The 20,341-nt window shown below is 35.7% G+C and overlaps 1 protein-coding gene across 1 annotated transcript in view; it reads right to left on the bottom strand.

The window, feature by feature from the left end:
* BTAF1 (B-TFIID TATA-box binding protein associated factor 1) overlaps positions 1 to 20,341 on the bottom strand; it is a 153,111-nt gene that overhangs the window by 117,338 nt on the left and 15,432 nt on the right. The window contains exons 2-10 of the mRNA XM_007951258.2: positions 18,736 to 18,850; positions 16,719 to 16,865; positions 11,397 to 11,560; positions 10,254 to 10,390; positions 7,453 to 7,582; positions 6,518 to 6,586; positions 5,307 to 5,396; positions 1,019 to 1,114; positions 745 to 921 (exon numbers count right to left, since the gene is read on the bottom strand). Coding sequence (XP_007949449.2) covers positions 745 to 921; positions 1,019 to 1,114; positions 5,307 to 5,396; positions 6,518 to 6,586; positions 7,453 to 7,582; positions 10,254 to 10,390; positions 11,397 to 11,560; positions 16,719 to 16,865; positions 18,736 to 18,850 — 1,125 coding nt within the window. The remainder of the gene's footprint in view (positions 1 to 744; positions 922 to 1,018; positions 1,115 to 5,306; positions 5,397 to 6,517; positions 6,587 to 7,452; positions 7,583 to 10,253; positions 10,391 to 11,396; positions 11,561 to 16,718; positions 16,866 to 18,735; positions 18,851 to 20,341) is intronic.

The following is a 20,341-nucleotide window of genomic DNA, read 5'->3' as shown; positions in this document are numbered from 1 at the left end:
CATTTAAATATTAACTTAAAACAGTTAAGCCAAGTCATGACAGGCTCTAAATTAACTTCATCAATGGATTAAAAAGGAAAAACAATCATTGACCTTAAAGAGTAAACAATGTATGCAACCATCTTATGATTTCTACTTAAATTCTTATTAATACCACCTACCTCCTATGACAGGAACTCTAGTGTCATAGTGACTGAAGCATTCAGCTTCTAACCAAAAGTGGTTCAAACTCACCAACTGCTCGATGGGAGAAAGATGAGGCAGTCTACATCCATAAAGATTTTGTTGTTGTTGTTATCATGTGCTGTCGAGTCGGCCCCGACTCATAGCGACCCCTCCTTGGGTTGCCAAGGCAGTATCACTACAGAAGTAGATTGTCCAACCTTCCTTCCGAGGAGTGGCTGGTGGGTTTGAACCGCCAGCCTTCTGGTTAGCAGTCAAGTGCCTTAGGCACTGTGCTACCAGAGCTCCTCCATATTTATAGCCTTGGAAACTCTATGGGGCAATTCTACTCTGTCTTACAGGGTTGCTACAAGTCAGAATCAACTCGATAGCAGTAGGGTGTTGTTTTCTTTTTTTTAAAATCTCTATGATACTGCCACCAGAAGCCTAATATTGAAGGGCTGGTTTATCTGTAACACTAAGAACATGGGGTCATTTCAGATAGCCGAAATCAATGAAAAGAAACTCACAGGGAAAAAAAAAAACCTTTTCAACAAATGCTTCAATAACGGAAATGTTTACCTGACGAACTGCCAAAGCATATTTTATTCCCAGCAGACCACCATGTCTAACTTCCCACTGTTCTTGTGTAAGTAATTTAAGCAGCACATCCACAGTCTTATGAACTCCTGTTTCATTCATGTGTTTTAACACCACACCTAATGTTTGAGCACAAGTTTCACGAACTGGTGCCACAACCTACAAGTGAGAAAGAAGAAAACTTTTATTTGCAAACAGATTTATTTCATAGAATCTGAAATTTGATTGGGCAAAGCTTCCCTTAGGTAATACTTACTTCATCAGAAACAAAGTCTCCAAATCTGTCTAATGCAAAAACACAAAGAAGTCTAATAACCAAGTCTTCCAACCACTCCTGATGTTGATGAATCATCTGTTAAAAAATAATTCTTTTTTAATAACAAAGATCACACTCTACCATTCATCTCCCAGTCTGTCATACTGTGGTAGCTTGCATGTAAGGCTGGAAGCTATGCCACTGATATTTCAAATATCAGCAGGGTCACCCATGTAGAGAAGTTTCAGCAGAGCTTCCAGACTAAGACAGGCTGGGAAGAAAGAAGGGGCCATCCACTTCTGAAAAAACTGTCCAATGAAAACCTTTTGAATAGCAGTGAAACACTGTCTGATATATTACTGGAAAACTTTATGGATACAAGTGAAACACTGTCTGATATAGTGCCAGAAGATGAGCCCCTCAAGTTGGAAGGCATTCAAAATATGACTGGGGAAGAGCTACCTCCTCAAAGTAGAGTGGACCTTAGCGATGGGGATGCAGTAGAGCTCTTGGGACCTTCATTTGCTAATGGGGCATAACCCTAAATGAGAATACAGAGCTACAAATATTCATTAATAATCAGAACATTGAATGCACACAGTATGAATCTAGGAAAGTAGCAAGTTGTCAAAAATGAAATGGAACACAAAGATAGATATCCTAGCTGTCAGTGAGCAAAAATGAACTGGTATTGGCCATTTTCAATCAGACAATCATATGGTCTAGTATACTGAGAATGACAAATTAAAGAAGAATGGTATTGCATTCATGGTCAAAAAGAGTATTTCAAGATCTATCCTGAAGTACAATGCTGTCGGTGATAGGATAATAACCATATACCTACAAGGAAAATCTTTTAAAACTACTACTATTCAAATTTACCCACCAACCACTAAAGCCAAAGATGAAAATATTGAAGATTTTTACCAATTTCTATAGTCTGAAATTGACCAAACATGTAATCAAGATGTACTGATAATTACTAGTGGTTGGAATGGGAAAGCTGTAAACAAAGGAGCAACATCGGTAGCTGGAATATATGGCCTTGGTGACAGAAATGATGCCAGAGATTATATGATAGAATTCTGCAAGAACAATGACTTATTCCTTGCAAATACCTTTTGTCAACAACATAAATGGTAGATATACATGTGGACCTCACCAGATGGAATATACAAGAATCAAATCAACTACAAATGTGGAAAGAGGCGATAAAGAAGTTCAATATTATCAGTCAGAACAAGGCCAGGAGCTGACTGTGGAACAGACTATCAGTTGCTCATAGGCAAGTTTAAGCTGAAGCTGAAGAAAATTAAAACAAGTCCATGAGAGTCAAAATATGACCTTGATTATATCCCACCTGAATTTAGAGACCACCTGAAGAGAACAGATTTCATACACTGAACACCAATCATCAATCACCAATCATCAAAGACCAGACAAGTCATGGAATGACATCAAGATCATATATGAAGAAAGCAAAGGTCATTAAAAAGAAAGGAAAGGAAGAAAAGACCAAAACAGATGTCAGAAGAGACTCTGAAACTTGCTCTTGAATGGACAGTACCTAAAACCTAAGGCATCTGACTACTAACCAGAAGGCTGGCAGTTCAAACCCATCAGCCACTCCTCAGAAGGAAGGCTGGGCAATCTACTTCCATAGTGATACAGCCTTGGAGACCCAAGGAGGGGTGGCTATGAGTCAGATCCAACTCGACGGCAGTGCGTTGCATTAAAGCCAATGGAAGAAATGACAAAATAAAAGAGCTAAACAGAAGACTTCAAAGGGCAGCTCGAGACGACATAGTAGTATAATGATATGTGCAAAACCTGAGTTAGAAAACCAAAAGGGAAGAACACGCTTGGCATTTCTCAAGCTGAAACACTAAAGAAAAAAATTCAAGTCTCAGATAGCAACACTGAAGGATTCTATGGAAAAAATACTGAATGATGCAGGAAGCATCAAAAGATGATAGAAGAAATACACAGAGTCACTAAACGAAAAAGAACTGGTTGACTTTCAACCATTTCAGGAGGCAGCATATAACCAAGAACCAACAGTAATGAAGGAAGAAGTCCAAGATGCACTGAAAGAAGCAGTGAAAAAGGCTCCAGGAATTGATGGAATACCCATCAAGATGTTTCAACAAATGCATGCAGCACTGAAGGCACTTACTTGTTTATGCCAAAAAATATGGAAGACAGCTACCTGGTCAACCAACTGGAAGAGATCTGTATTTGTGCCCATTCCAAAGAAAGATAACCCAAAGAATGTGGAAATTATGAATAATGTCATTAGTATCACACACAAGTTAAAATTTTGCTGAAAATAATTCAGAAACTGTTGCAACAGCACACTTACAAGGAACTGCCAGATATTCAAGTCAGAGTCAGAAGAGGATGTGGAACAAAGGATAACACTGCTAATATGAGAAGGATCTTGGCTGAAAGCAAAGAATTCTAGAAGGTTGTTTACCTGTGTTTTATTGACTACGTAAAGCATTTGACTGTGTGGAACTTAACAAATCACGGATAATATTGTGAAGAAGGGGAATTCCAAAACACTTAAATGTGCTCATAAGGAACATGAACTCCTCGGAAGGAGGACTGGGCAACCTACTTCCATAGAGATACTGCCTCGGACACCAAGGGTCACTATGAGTTGAATTGACTCAACTGCAGTGAGTTTGGTTTTGGTTTTTGGTACCCATACCAAGAGGCTGCCATTCAACTAGAACAAGGGGATACTGCATGGCTTAAAATCAGGAAGGGTAGGCATCACAGTTACACGCTTTCACCATACTTATTTTATCTGTGTGCTGAGTAAATAATCTGAGAATGTGGACTATATGAGGAACATGGCAGCAGGACCAGGGAAATTCTCATTAACCACCTGTGATAGGCATATGACACAACCTTGCTTGCTGAAAGTGAAGAGGACTTCAAGTACTTACTGATAAAGATCAAAGACTATAGTCTTCAGTATGGATTTCACCTCAACATAAAGAAAACAAAATTCCTCACAAGAGGACCAACCAGCAACATCACGGCAAATGGAGAAAAGATTGAAGTTGTCAAAGATTTATTTTATGTGTATCCACAATCTACACCCATGGAAGCAGCAATCAAGAAATCAGAAGTTGTACTGCACTGGACAAATATTCTGCAAAAGACCTCTTTAAAGTGCTAAGGAAAAAGGATGTCACTTTGAAGACTAAAGTGTACCTGACCCAAGCCAGGTATTTTCAGTCACCTCACATGCATGTGAAAGCTGAACAATGAATAAGGAAGACTACAGAAAAAGTGATGCCTTTGAATTGTGATGTTGGCAAAGAATACTGAAAATACCACGGATGACCAAAAGAACGAACAAATCTGTCCTGGAAGAAGCACAGCTGGAATGCTCCTGAAAAGCAAAAATGGCCAGACTTCATCACACATTGTCAGAAAGGACCATTCACTCCCTGGAAAGGATATCATACTTAGTAAAGTATAGGATCAATGAAAAAGGGGAAGTCGCTTAATAAGATGACTGACACAGTGGCTGCAATGATGGGCCCAAAGCACAGTAAAGATTATAAGGATGGTGAAGGACCAGGCAGTGTTTCATTCTGTTGTACATAGGTCACTATGAGTCAGAGGCAACTTGGTGGCACCTAATAACAACAACAAGATCACACTTTGTACTGGGGGAAGAAGGGAAAAATGGAGATACCAAAGGTCCAAAAAAAAAAAAAGTAGGGATAGATTATTTTGGATGTAAAAACAAGAGTCTCAATTAGTATCTTTAATATTAACCATATCATTTTGGTAGTAAATTTCATTTAGATCAAAATTCTTAAAATTTATGAATTTTGTTTTTGTACTCTGTGAGAGATTACTAATAAGTTAAGGCTGCTATTTATGTTACTTACCAACTTGCTATCCTGTTACTAGTGTCTGTCCATGCCACATCAATCATGCTCCTCACTGACTTCTCAACAACCATTTTGTCTCACCGTACTCCCCCCTTCCCAATGCATTATATCCTGATCAAATACTCATTTCTACGTATTTTTTTCACCCTATGTATCTGAAGACGTCTTTCCCCAAACTTACTCTTCCTCTGTTTATAGACTTCTTCCTATCTTTTTTAATCTTTTGTCTTTCTTCTTCCTTTCACCTTTCCACAATTGTTATTATTTACCTCTCATTCCTACTTCATGACACAAACTCTCTTTACTTCCTTATCTTGGAAAAAGAGGCCAACTGCTAAACCTGGTGATAACTGTTGCTTTAAAACACTTACCTCTTCTAAAGTGCTGTCTCCTATTTTACCACCACTTTTCCCATGAGCTTTAAGGATTTCCCTAAGTCCAGTGCCTGCACCATGTCGAACCTAAAAGTGCAAGCACAAGAAGCTAATATCAGAGGTTAAATGCTTAAGAAATTGAGTTTAACTATTCTCCAGTATGAAAAAATATTGCATTTTTAAGAAATCAGAAAAGACTAAAAGGTACTCCATAAGAATGTGTTTTCCTTCTACTATCCAAGAATAAATACATAAATAAATTTCAAAGCTTTTCTTGGTTATCTGGAATTTTAAAAAATAAAACTAAGAAAATGGCTATTCTAAAATCCTTCAGAGATATAAATTCACACTGCTGTGTCTACTTCACCCTCTACCTTGCATTCAGCATTCACCACAGCAAGGAAGAAGGAATTTAAAATATAGATATTATTCTTCATACCCTCCAACACCAATATCTCAAAAAATATAACCATCAAAACTAAGCCCCAAAGCACCCAGTGATAAGAGCCAAAGGAAGACAATCCAAACAAAGTATCTTTTAACTAATGTCTCACTGTAGTCCTAAGATAAACTGCCTTCCTTAGAGTGAGTATACTTTCTGCAGCATCATCTAGAAGGTATGAAAACAGGCCCCTAACACTACGACCACTTAATTCAATACTCTATTTGAACATCTTTAAATAGAAGTACATCAAGGAATAGAAAAGCTGTGTTCTATTTCTAAGTATTCCAAACCAGTTTTAAATTACCCAGGAACCAACAGAATGGGAACAGAATGAAAGGAGCTTCATTTTCATCTTTTTTACATATTTGGGCACATTCAAGATTTCTGTAAAGAAATATTTCTGAGACTAAATAGATGTTTCAAAAATCTCTGTTCTTGATCTATCAAAATTCTCCACTTCCAAAGAAATGAAGGCAATTTCTACTATCTCGGAGAGATATGCAAGCCTAGAGACTTTATAGTCAAATGAATGAAAAAAAAAATAACAATTCACTAAATAAATACGATAAAATGGGTATGAAAGGTTAAAATTAGTCTAAAACTTTCTACATAAAAAGTCAATGATATGAAGTGCCCTGACCAATGAATACTGAAAGGGACACAGGGAAAACAGGGATCATGACAAAGCAGATTGTTCCTGACACTGTTTACTTCACTGGCAAAGAAAATACAGCTGAGAGAAATTGTAATGAAGAAATCTCACCTCCCAGGATGGATTAAAAAGGTCATTACAAAGTTCCTCGCAAAAGCTTTCCAAAGGCCATTCATTTGTCTAAATAAAAAAAACAAAATTACCACTATTTCTATAGGTTTATTTTATATTAATAATGTAAGCAATTTAGCAAAGCATATTTACTTATAGGTCTAGTAATAGTGGTTGTTGTTGTTAGTCGCTATCAAGTTAATTCCGATTGATTCATGGCAACTCCCTTTGTTAAGAGTGTAGAATTGCTCCGTAAGTTTTCTTGGCCATAGAGTCCCTAGATGGCACAAACAGTTAAGTGCTCAACTACTAGCTGAAAGGTCAGTAGCTCAAACCCACCCAGAAGCATCTCAGAAGACAGGCCCGGAGATCTGGTTCCAAAGTTCATTGCCTTAAAAACCCTATATAGCAGTTCTACTATGTACATGTGGAGTGACCATAAGTCAAATCAACTTGAGGGCAAATAGCAACAATGAATCTTAATGGAAGCAGATCACCAGCCTTTTCTTCCCTAGTACCACTGGGTAGTTTCAAACTGCCAATCATCCAGCTAGCAGGTTGCACAAATCATCTGCACCACCTAATGATCTTCTAAGGAGCTCTGGTGTTGTAGTGCCCAGGTATTTGACTGCTAACCAAAAGGTTGACAGTTCAAACCCACCAGCCGCTCCACTCCATAGAAGGAAGATGAGGCAATCTACTTCTGTAAAAGTTTACCACCTTGGAAACCCAATGGGAGTCGTATGAATTGGAATCAACTTGATGGCAGTGAGAAGGATCTTCTAGTAATAGCAGTCAGACTTAACAAATTTAAATAATTAAGATTTTTACTAATAAAATTGATCTAATTACAAGATTACTAAATATTATCTACCGAAAAGTTAGAAAAAATGATAAACAATCACAATGGACAATTCAGGACATTTTAATGGTACCTCTTCAATTAAGGAAGAGCTGTCTGAAATATTATCAATCAAGACTTTGGAATCATTTGCAGACTGATTAATAACAACATTTGCTATTTTCCGTCTCTTTTCTTCTGGCTCCCCATCAGTGCTATCATTGCTAAAAAAGAAAAGTCATCATTTAAAAAGTTAGTAAAGAATAATGTAAATCAATGAATGTAAGAGAATCCATCATTTGAACAAATGTTTAACCATATTCTACTTATGTGATTTACTTAAAACTTTATATATCAAATATCTAAGTTTAACTGCTTAAAATTTTTTGAGCAAAAAATATCCTACTTGCTATTAAATACAAAATAGATTAGCAAATTCTTGCTTTCAAATTGGATCTTAAATTTAACAATTTACATTTTTGTATTTTTTTCTCCCTTGCTATATAACAAACTACCCTTCTTCTCATTTCAAACTCTGTTAGTCCAACAACCTAAAACTGACCCAGCTTAACAATAACTTCTTAAGGTTTTTGGTACCCTGGAGAAAACCATACACTGAGTAATATAGTATAATCTTACTAATTCTTGAAAAATATATAAATAAGACAACTAATCAATGAAAGGGAGCTCTGGTAGCATAGTGGCTAAGACACTTGCCTGCTAACCAGAGGGCTGGCGGTTCAAACCCACCAGCCACTCCTCGGAAGGAAGGTTGGGCAATCCTACTTCCATAGTGATACTGCCTCGGAAACCCAAGGAGGGGTCGCTATGAGTCGGGTTTGACTCGACGGCACACAAAAACAACAACAACAATCAATGAAAACTGTGTACAGAAAATCTGAGCAAATGTTATGACTTTAGAACAACCAAAAATATCAAAGCTAGCCTAATGGCAAAATAATTCAAAGGCAAGGATAAGCAAAACTACATTTATTCAGTATTAGCAAAAAGGAACAATTAGCACAGTTTAAGGCACATACAGCATTATTCTCTATAAATATTTCCCCGTTCGTTAATCACATGGTTTATATGACCAATCATTTTTTCTGTAAGATTAAAGGAATCTGAGCCTTCCTAACCTTAGCCACTATTAATTTTCCTATAATCCTCTACAATCTAGCCATAGGGATCAGTCATCTTACTGTCCTTGAACTTGTTAAGACTTGTTTCTACCTCCCAGCATTTGCCCTTGCTATTCCTTCTATTTGAAAAGCTTTTTCCAGATATCACATGGCTAGTGCCCTCATTTCTTCCAGAACTTTACTCAAAAGTCACTTCATGAAGCCCCCCTACAACTATCATTATTTAAAATTTCAGACTTTCTCCCCATAAAACATTTCATATGTTTCTTCTTTGCTTTATTTTTTTCTCCTTAGCCCTTATCATGCATTTTACTTATTTATTTTGTTCCTTATCCATCTTTCCCTCTAGTATATAAACTCTATGAAGTCAGGAATTCTTCTCTATTTTATTCACTACTGTATTCCCAGGGCCTAGAACAGTACACCTGGCATATAGAAGGTGTTCAATAAACACATGTTGAATGAAAGAATTATGAACTCTGAAATAAGCTGTGATGCAAACACAACGCACTGCCGTCGAGTCGGATCTGACTCATAGCAACCCTTCCTTGTGTTTCCAAGGCAGTATGTATCACTACAGAAGTAGACTGCCCAACCTTCCTTCCTAGAAGTGGCTGGTGGGTTTGAACCGCCAGCCTTCTGGTTAGAAGTCAAATGCCTTAGGTACTACACCACCAGAACTATAGTATTTCTAATATTTCAAATCTTTGGATAAAATACTTACATGAATAGAAACCACCAGAAACACTTATTAGGTTACTATACAGTACTAAAAACTTAGAAAACTCTTGTAGTTCAGCAAACTCACAAAAAAGTTTATACTTCTTAAATAAAATATTAATCGCTCCCCCAAGTAAAAACTACCAAGTAGATATGTATTGTTATTTCTCTCTCTCTGTCTTGCTTTTAAATAAACACTGCAATAACTTTTTATCTTTATGTGAATGGAAAGGAAGGCAAAAAGTTCTGTCATCCACAGCAAAACTCTATTTTCATAGGATTTCATGTGTTTATTAATTATTTACATAAATATTTCTTGAACACCATTAAAGATTCTGATTTAATACATATGAGTTGGGTACACAAACATGGTTTTTAACAAGCCCCTCAAACTGCTTCTGAAGCAGGTAATTTTGAACAACCCTTTGAGAAACATTGCTCTAAGCCATGCACAGATATTACTTTTACTTATTTATTTTACCATATAATTCTTTCCTACAACAGAAGGTAAGCAAGTCTGGATTATTATCTGCTATGTGATATAGCACTTGGCCTAGGGAATATAGCACATAGCACATATTATCTGCTATGTGATATAACACTATGACAACAGTTTTTACTGTACTAAAGCAGTGTTCTTAACTCGAGGCCCCAGACCACCTCTCTGAGTTCACTACTCTCCCTTCTGTCCATTCACTATACTCATATTGCCCTTCTTTCTGTTTCTTGAATATTTCACAATTAAGGCATCTGCACATGTTTGCTCTGTCTGGATTATTCCCCTCTTTGAAGATCTTCAACTCTTATTCAGAGCTGAGTAAGATAAAAAAAATCTGCAAATATGGATTTTTCTGAGGAAGCTTTGCCAGTCCCTACTAATAGTAAATAAGTGTCTCTAACAACTGAGCAAGACAATTAAATGGTATTCCACAACTAAAAACAATGTCAGCAAAATGTGTTTTATAAATTACAGTATAAATTTAAGCTATACAGCATTCCTGTTTTAAATTAATAAGTAGATAATGATTGCTACCTCTTCTCATTAGTTTCCACTGCATCCCTGGATCTCTGTTTTGCAAATAACTTGGCCATCCTTTTAGCTTTGTTCTTTTGTCTATTGCTCATTCCTGCTCGAAATTCTGAGTCAATCAATTCAGCTGCCTGGAGAGTCTAAAAGAATAAAAGAATACTGACTTTGAATTTTTGAAGTTAAAATCAATATTCACAGTCTCAGTCTCAAAAGATGACTAAACCCATAAATTTCATAATCCTAACCCACAGAGGGGCTTTCAGGAGGTAAAACATGAACAAATCATAATATCATTCAAAAGTTGTAATAAAAAATGTCAGTAAAAGAAACTGGTAAGATCATCATCTGTTAGAAAAAAAATTAAAATAAGACCTTCTGGCATTAAAAAAAAAAGTTAAGACGCACATGAGAACTCATTAGGAATGAGAAAAACAGGAAAGGAGGAAGAAAATAGTAAACTTATAATACAATCAAAAGCAGAATAATATAAAATTATCAAAAAAAAGAATGTGATCAATCTGTAGATACTCACATATTAAGCTGTATTAAAGACTTTCACATCCTTTGCTTAAAAAGACACACACATACTTGTGTATGCAAAGAAAATTTCAGGAGGATGCACAAATAACTTAAAAAGGGTTGACAGTGGGGACATGTGTGTCTACTGATTACTGGAAACAAATTTCTTATTGTTCATATTGTACACCCTTTCATATTTTGTAATTTTTAAAAATCATGTTTACTACTTTTTCAATTAAAATGAAAGAATAGCTGTGAAGATTTCTAGTGTCGTATCTGACTATGACAACCTTTACTATTGCCCATTCTCCCAAGAATTTATTTAATTTTCCTTCACCAATGAACAAAGGAAAGATTAATTAGTGGAACTAGGATCTTTATTACCAGTGGCTCCTAAATGGTCCACTACAGGCTTTATCTAAAAGCCCAGTGTCCTCAAAGTAGGATGAACTTCTGATTCTGCAGAATCTGTCACCAAAACTCCAGTTTACTTAATTTGCAGTGGCACAAACCAGCACAAGCAGAATTAAGCAAAGCATTTAAAAAGAAAAATTGCAGTTGCATAAGCAAAACAAAGCAAGCCCCTGTACTATTACTTGTAATTAAACAACCAAAGCTTTTACCTACAGGTTGTTTATTTACAAAGGCTGCTGCAGTTGGGGTATAATCCAAATCCTCATCATTGAATAGTTCTTCAGTACTCATTCCAATTGCTTCTCCCATATTAAGGCCAAGTTTCTTCTGTAATAGTTTCCGTTGGCGTGCTATCCTCTCTTTAGGATCCACTTCACCTTTAAATAGAAAATAAATACATTTTACATTTCTTCCCTATCAGTGAAGATGTTTTCTACTACATTCAAATCAAGTTCTCTTGGGGGGGGGGGGGGAGCAAACTATTAAAACACCAAGAAACTCTTGTGGTACAGTGGTTAAAGCATTTGGCTGCTAACCAAAAAAGATCAGCGGCTCGAACCCACCAGCCACTCTGTAGGAGAAAGATGAGGCAGTTTGGTTCCATAAAGATTTACAGCCAGGAAAACTTCTGCAGCTGTTGTATTCTGTCCCATAGGGTCACTGTGAGTCAGAATCAACTCATTAGCAGAAAGTTTGGTTTTTGGTTTATATAAACACCACCACTCATGCCAACTAGAAACCACACTCACAACCCCTCAACATGTCAGAAATGGTATTACCTACTCGTGATTCAAAAAGAGTGTTGTAGTTAGCAAAACATTTAAGGACTTTTCATTGTGATTCCCCCATCACCCTATTAAATATCAAGCATCTATAAAGTAATGAGATTCAGTTCCATGCAAATAAATCAATCTTATTTCACAGCTACAGTCTCTAAGAGATCTAACTAGGCTGAAAACAAAATCTAGATTTGACAGAGAAAAAAAAAACCTCAGCAAATAAATGTTTATTCCAAGTATGGCCTTTATATATTCTGAGATGGGATACTACATGGTTTAAATTCAGAAAAAGAGTGCATCAGGGTTGTACCCTTTCACCATACCTATTCAATTTGTATGCTAAGCACATAATCCAAGAAGTTGACTATATGAAGACGAATGCAGCACCAAGATTGGTATTAACAACCTGCAATATGCAGATGACACAATCTTGCTTGTTGAAAGTAAAGAGGTCTTGAAGCGCTTACTGATGAAGACCAAAGGCATATAGCCTTTCATATATATTATACTTCAACATAAAGGAAACAAAAATTCTAAGAGCTGGACCACTAAGAAGTATCATGATAAATGGAGAAAGATTTAACTTGCCAAAGGTTTAATTTATTTGGATTCACAATCAACGCCTATGAAAGCAGTAGTCAAGAAATCAAATAACATACTACATTGGGTAGATATGCTACAGAAGACCACTTTAAAGTATTCAAAAGCAAAGATGTTATTTTGAGGATTAAGATGTTATTTCTGAGGACTAATGTGTGTCATGGGAGCTCTGGTAGCATAGTGGCTAAAGCACTTGACTGCTAACCAGAAGGCTGGCGGTTCAAACCCACCAGCCACTCCTCGGAAGGAAGGTTGGGCAATCCTACTTCCGTAGTGATACTGCCTCGGAAACCCAAGGAGGGGTCGCTATGAGTCGGGGCCGACTCGACGGCACATAACAACAACAACAACAACGTTTGTCACAACCTTGCTTGCTGAATGTGAAGATGACCTAAAGCACTTACTCATGAAAATTAAAGACTACAGTCTGTAGTATGGATTACATCTCAACACACACACACACACACACACACAAAAGAAAATCCTCACAACTGGACTAATAAGCAACATCACAACAAATGGAGAAAAGATTGAAGTTGTCAAAGATTCATATTACTTAGATCCACAATCAACACTCATGAAAGCAGCAGTCAAGAAATCAGACATCATGTTGTACTGGGCAAATATGCTGCAAAAGACCTCTTTTTTAAAGTACTGAAGAGCAAAGATGTCTCTATGAAGACTAAACTGTGCTTAACCCAAGCCATTGTATTTTCAATAGTCTCCTATACATGTGAAAGCTGGACAATGAATAAGGAAGACTGAATAAGAGTTGATGCTTTTGAGCTGTGGTATTGGAGAAGAACACGAAAGTACCATGGACTGCCAGGAGAACAAACAAATCCGTCCTAGAGGAAGTACAACCGGAATGCTCCTTGGAAGCTAGAATGATCAGACTTTGTCTCATCTACTTTGGTCTGTTGTCAGAAGGGACCATTCCTTGGAGAAGGATATCATGCTTGGTAAAGTGGAGGGTCAGCGAAAAAGGGGAAGACCCTCAACAAGATGGACGGACACAGCAGCTACAACGATGGGCTCAGGTATCTCAAGGATCGTGAGGATGGTACACAACCAGGCAATGTTTCGTTCTGCTGTACATAGGGTCATTATGAATCAGAGCCGACTTGACAGCACCTAACAACAATGACAAGATGTGTCTGACTCAAACCATGGTATTTTCAGTTGCCTCATATGCAAGTGAAAGCTGGACAATGAGTAAGTTAGACTGAAGAAAAACTGATGCACTTGAATTGTAGCGTTGCTGAGAAATACTGAATATACCATGGACTGTCAGAAGAATGAACAAATCTGTCGTGGAAGAAGTAGAGCCAGAATGCTCCTTAGAAGCAAGGAAGGTGAGACACTGTCTCACAAACTTTGGACATGTTATGAGGAGAGATCAATCCCTAGAGAAGAACATCAAGCAGGGTAAAGTAGAGGGTCAGCGACAAAGAGGAAGACCCTCAACAAGATAGATTGACTGTGCCTGCAACAATAGGCTCAAACACAGCAACTACTGTAAGAATGGCACAAGACTGGGCAGCATTTCATTCTGTTGTACATACAGGGTTGCTATGAGTAAGAAGCAATTGATAGCACCTAACAACAACAGTGTATTAAAATATATCTGTAAGTTTATATGTAATGTTTCCAACCCCAAACACAGATAAAGATCGGATTTATAAAGATACTAATGATAAAAAGCATTAATAACAAAAACTTAAAAAAAAGTAGTAGTATTCGACTTCATCAAAACTGGCTTACGATGAAATCATCAGAATGTAACACTGCCATAACTCAGGGACTACCTGCACTTTCCCAAACACCCATATCCTGAAAAGGACAAAAGATACATATCCTAGACATGGTCTTTGAACAGAAAAAGGCCATTAGGTAAAATGAAGAAAATCTGAATAAAGTATGAACTTCAGTGAAGCATAATGAAGAAGAATAACCATTCTTCATTAACTGTTACAAATGCATCATACTAATGTAAGGTATTAATAAGAGGGAAAATTAGGTGTAGAGTATACAAGAACCCTCTGGATTATCTTAATTTCTCTATAAATCTAACTGTTCTAAAAAAATAATTTTTTTTTTAAAGACACATGATCAAAAGTCTTAAACATGTAAAGAATTCCTGGAAACTAAAACAGATGATACCAGACTGACAAGAAAAGAGTAAACAAAAGCCCAAATACACACAAAGTTACACACAAAAACAGTTTAGAAATGCTGTTAAGATCAAGATGAACAAATAAAAAACAGGACCTTGGACCACAATCATCAATCTATAATTTTAAATATGTATTAGGAAACTAGTTAAGATTAATCATCTTCCCTACTCCTGTTTCACTGTTTATTCCCAAGGCAAAATATCAGAAATTTGCTCTAAAGAAAGTGAGATACCAATTTATGGAGAGTCCTTAAAATGGGTATAGAAGCCAAGAGAAAAGTAGTACAAAACTTAAAGTAACCTGGACCTTCATAACAGACATAGAAGAGGACCAAAACAGCAAAGGCTGCTTTTATCAAGGAGAGAAAAACATTAGGCATCCAAAAGTGATGCCTGCTATTTCATATGCCCAATAGAGTTACACAGAACACAAAACAGGTCCTCTCATTCCAGGGAAAGTCATCTTGGGAAAAATAACCACAATAACTGCAAAGGAAACTCAGACCAGCATCTATACTAATCATGTATGTGTCACTCATAAACAAGGAGACAGGTCGGCAGACGTTTAAGGAAAACCTGATTATATGGCTCTAACTGAGCACTACTCAGAACACTACTCCTTATCAGCACCAAAAACTGAGTTCACAAGAAACTGGAGTTCCCAAACCTGGTTATATATCAGAGTTAGTGGATTTTTTCCCCCTTTTAAATACAATTTTCTAGAGCTCTCCAAGATCTATTAAATCATAATCTTGAAAAAAAAATATGAACACATATTTTTAAAAAGTGGTAAAGGTGACATTTTTACTTCTGGACAAAGGCCAAAGATCTCTGATAATGTCCATGGATATACTAGTAACACAGCTAAGCTTAGTAAACTTACATAGTTTAGAGATAACTCTCCCCCACCCCAACTGGATAGTTTTTGAAAAAAATTCTACTTCCCTTATTTAAAAAACCAGTCCTTTTCTAGAACTAAAGCAAAACCAAACCCACTGCCACCACCAGTGAGTCAACTATGACCCACAGTGACTCTTTAGAACAGAGAAGAACTGCCCCATAGGGTTTCCAAGGCTATAAATCTTTATGGAAGCAGACTGTAACTTCTTTTTCTTGCTGGTAGGTTCAAACCACCAATCGCCAAGCATTTTAACCACTATGCCACCAGGGTGCGTAACTTAAGCAAACTCTTTTAATTATGTCCAAATATAATAAACTACATGTTCCCATAGAAACCATACTAAGCAAAAAGGAATGGATATTTGACATTTTTAAAAGATGAACAAATTGAAAATCAATTCAAGATTAACTTAACTAGCTATGCTGTGGGTAATGATTAATTAGCAACCAAACAAAACACTGTTCTGTTTTGGTTTTTAGTCAAAAAGACAATTTACTTACAGAAATCCATTAAAAACATCAAGGTTTTTTCCACTCAAGGCATCAATCTTGAATGGCCAAAACATTTATTTTATATCCAGATAGATTCTGTAAGTTTAAAGATAATGGGACAATTATCTTTCCAAGATTTTTTTGTTTTTTTTAAGTTTTTGCTTTGGTTACCAGCATGAGTAGATCCAACAATATTTAAACACTTGTAATAAAAATAAAACTATCACAGTGTCTCAAATTGTCTTTACTATGAACACATTATCAATTTGTATTAATCCTAGCTTCAAAAATCTATTAAACTACACTTTATAATTTCTGTATGATAAAAAAGAATCATTGCTGAAATAGTATTCATCTACTATAAAATACATATTCACTTGGGGAAGAAAATACTGATATGGTAGTTTTAGATCAAGTATACTGGTTACTTTTCCCACACAGAGCCCCCCCACCTGTCAACTTCAATAAATTTACATTTCGTGATATTTGTTAGATCATGCATGACTGATACACAGCATACCATGTGACAAATTAGTTTAAAAACACACATACATATTTCGAGCTTTCTCCTAAAGTGCTATTACATACCTGATTTTTCATCTTGGACTTCAAATTCTGCGCCTGCAGACCCCAAAAGCGATGCCCCATGTTGTAACAATCTGCATATATCAAATCTGTCAAAATTCAATCGATCTGTAGAAGATGATTCTTCCAGAGAACTTTCTGAAGTAGGTTCTAGATAAGGTTTAAAAATATTTAATTTGACCATATCACCAAAAAGTGGAACGAAAGAGAAAAGTCTATTATTACTTGAGATATGTGGATAATATTCTAAGAAAAGTGAAAGTTGGAGGCAGCAGAAGTTAGTTATTTATGCTCAGCTCTTAGTTATCTGTGAATGAACTATTTACTTGGTGGCTCCCCTTCTATAACCCATCAGAATGTTAGTGGGCATATGTGTACCTGTTTCTGACTACAAAAGCACAATGTTATACGAAGAAATACATCTCTGTGTTGAAATATACACATATACATATATATAGGAGCTCTGGTGGTGCAGTGCCTAAGGCATTTGACCGTTAACCAGAAGACTGGCAGTTCAAACCCCCCAGCCACTTCTCGGAAGGAAGACTGGGCAAACTACTTCCGTAGTGATACCACCTCAAAAACCCAAGTTGGGGTCTCTATGAGTCAAATCGACTCAAAGGCAGTGAGTTTGGTTTGGTTTTTATACAACACACACACATTATACACACACACACAAATGTATACATATATATGTATACACACACATACACGTCATGCTGTCTCCACTTACTGTTAAAGTTTTAAAATATCAAGGAAACAGTATGTTAAAATGCTAAACTAAAACACAAAAATATTCACTGAATATATTAATAAGGAAAGCAAACAACCATCATCCCTCTCTATACCCAAGGAATATTTAGGACACAAACCAACTACTCATTCATTAGGACACACTTCCCATAATATCAGCAAATTATCTCCTGGTAAATAGCTAAAATTATAACCATCTGAGACATAAAAAATATCAATAAAATGTTCTCTATTCCTCCCCAAAAGGGTTATATATTTATATACATATTACATATATGTAAATATATTATATATCTAAACATAATTATTCAGTGACAGTTTCTGTAACAGGCATTCCCATCTACTATATCTATAAACTAAAATATAATTGCTTAACTTAAAGAGGATTGTTATGAATATTTTAAGATTTTTAGAGATGACAAGCAACCTTTCTATAAATGTTTATGTTAATATAACTTATTAATAACTTTAAAAGAATCTGAGTTCTAGTGTCTCCATTTACTAAAATAAGTAGAGAAACCATGCTAGAAAAGAAAAAGCTATTTTATAAAACAAGTTATAACTTTTAGTTGTATATTCATGATGAGAAGACAAATTAACATAATCAGTGAACATGTTCATTGCCAGCAAATAAAGGCAAAAATTTCAGGCAAACTAAGACTTACAACAAAAATGTTATTTACCAAAGTAACTTAGAAGTAAAACTCCAGGTGCACCATATTAAATTTTCACTTAATGTACACCTTTCAACTTTTCAAAAGCATATGGTTCTTTTTTAAGTGTTATTACAGGTAGTGAGAAAACAAATACTTTTCTTTCCAACTTAAGACATCTAAGAGGCACATAAAAAACTAAAGACTTACACCTCCAAATATACATACATATTGTGCTTAAATGTAGAAAATAATTTCACTACATTCTACTCTCCCAGTAACAAGATAAACTGTTTCAAATAATTACACTATATGGATATAATTCCTTCTTAAGGATGTATATTCCTTGACGAAAGCAATAATCACTGTAAAACAAGCATACTATATAGAATAATTTTTTTAAAAAAAGGAATATATTAAAACAGTTGACTCAGCAATTTTTTAAGTGTGGCAAAAGTAACCTTATACCATGAAATTCCTTGATAAAGCTGTACCTTTTAGGTGTAAAAATTAAGCCACTGAATTAAAACTGAAGTTATATAAAATACATAATACATATTATAGTTAATTCTACAGTTATGTTTTTCTGCAAACTATTTTTTCACTTAAAGCACCTTGTTTGGTTCTTGGCACCGGATTCCATTCAGGTACATTTTTCACTATAGCTTCAACAGCTTGTCCTGCTGCAATCCGGGTATCCCAATTTGTACTCCTTAAATATATCAACACCTTAAAAAATTATAAAATAAAATATTTATGTACCAAAAAAATTGCTTGCTCAATATAGCCAGAACAGAAAAATACAAATTTACCTGTTATTAACTGGTAATTTAGTAGCTCCCCACTTTGGAACTATTAAAATCATTTCTAAAATTCTGTCATTTACAGGAAATAATACTACTACCTTCAAAAAGGGAAGCAGGAAATTTTAATTAAAAAACGCTTACGTATATTTAAAAAACAATATAGCTATTTAACATACCGCAGGCAAGGTACATATTATTTATTAAGTCCCATTAATGCAGAAAGTAAAAGTTACATTGTTGTTACTGCTGCCTTGAAGTCGATTCCGACTCATGGCATCCCCTTGTGTGCAGAGTAGAACTACAGCAATGGGTTTTCAAGGCTGTGACCTTTCAAAAGCAGATGGCAAGGTATGTCTTCAAAAGTGCCTCTGGGTAGGTTCTAACTGCCAAACTTTTGCTAGTAGTTGAGCGCATAACCATCTGTGCCACCGAGGGAACCTAAAAGTTATATAGCATTCATAAAAACTAGTAGAATAAATGAATTCAACAAGGTTGTAGTTCTAAACTCAATATGCAAAAATCAACTGTATTTATATAAACTATCAATGAATAATCTGAAAATTAAAACAATCCCATTTACAGTAGCTTCAAAAAAGAATAAAACACTTAGCAATAAATTTAACAAAAGAGGTGTTAAGACTTGTACACTGAAAGCTAAAAAAACACTCAGAATATTGTTAAAAGAAATTAAAGTAGATCTAAAAAGAAAAAAACCCAAGTTCATGAGTTGTAAGACTTATTGTCATTAAAAGAGGACAAATTCCCAAAATTAATCTATAGTAAATCAATGCATTCCAATCAAAATGCCAGCTGGCTTTTTTGCCTAAATTGACAAGCAGATTTTAAAATTTATATGGAAATACAAGAGATCCAGAATAGCCAAAAGAACACTGGGAAAGAAGAATAATAGGCTCACACTTCTGGTTTCAAATCTTAATAAAAAGCTACAGTAATCAAGAAAGTTTGGTACTGGCAAAAGGACAGACATATAGACTAGTGGAATTGAATTGAGAGCTCAGAAATAAACCTTAAAGCTGGTGGTCTTTAAAAAGACAGGAAAGTAAGAAAAAAACAAAATGGATATAAGAGACTCTGAAAATTGCTCTGGAATGAAGAGTAGCTAAAGTGACTGGAAGAAATGTTGAAATAAAAGAGCTAAACAGAGATTTCTAAGGGCAGCTCAAGAAAACAAAGTAAAGTAGTATAATGAAACGTGCAAATATCTGGAGTTAAAAAATCAAAAGCAGACAAACTAGTACCCAGCTACCACGGCTGCCCACTCTGAAAGGGATCACAAAAGGAAGTCTTAGATAGAGTGAGAAAAAAACATGGAACAAAACTCAAAATCATTAAAAGACCAGGCTTACTAGTCTGATGGAGACTGGTAGAACCCCCAAGACTACGGCCCTTAAAC

Source organism: Orycteropus afer, unplaced genomic scaffold (assembly GCF_000298275.1).
Source record: "Orycteropus afer afer isolate SDZICR_OR568_19922 unplaced genomic scaffold, OryAfe1.0 scaffold00293, whole genome shotgun sequence".
In the NCBI taxonomy this organism is placed as follows: Eukaryota; Metazoa; Chordata; class Mammalia; order Tubulidentata; family Orycteropodidae; genus Orycteropus; species Orycteropus afer.
The sequence above is the reverse complement of the archived record's forward strand: the minus strand, read 5'-3'. Positions and strand labels throughout refer to the sequence as shown.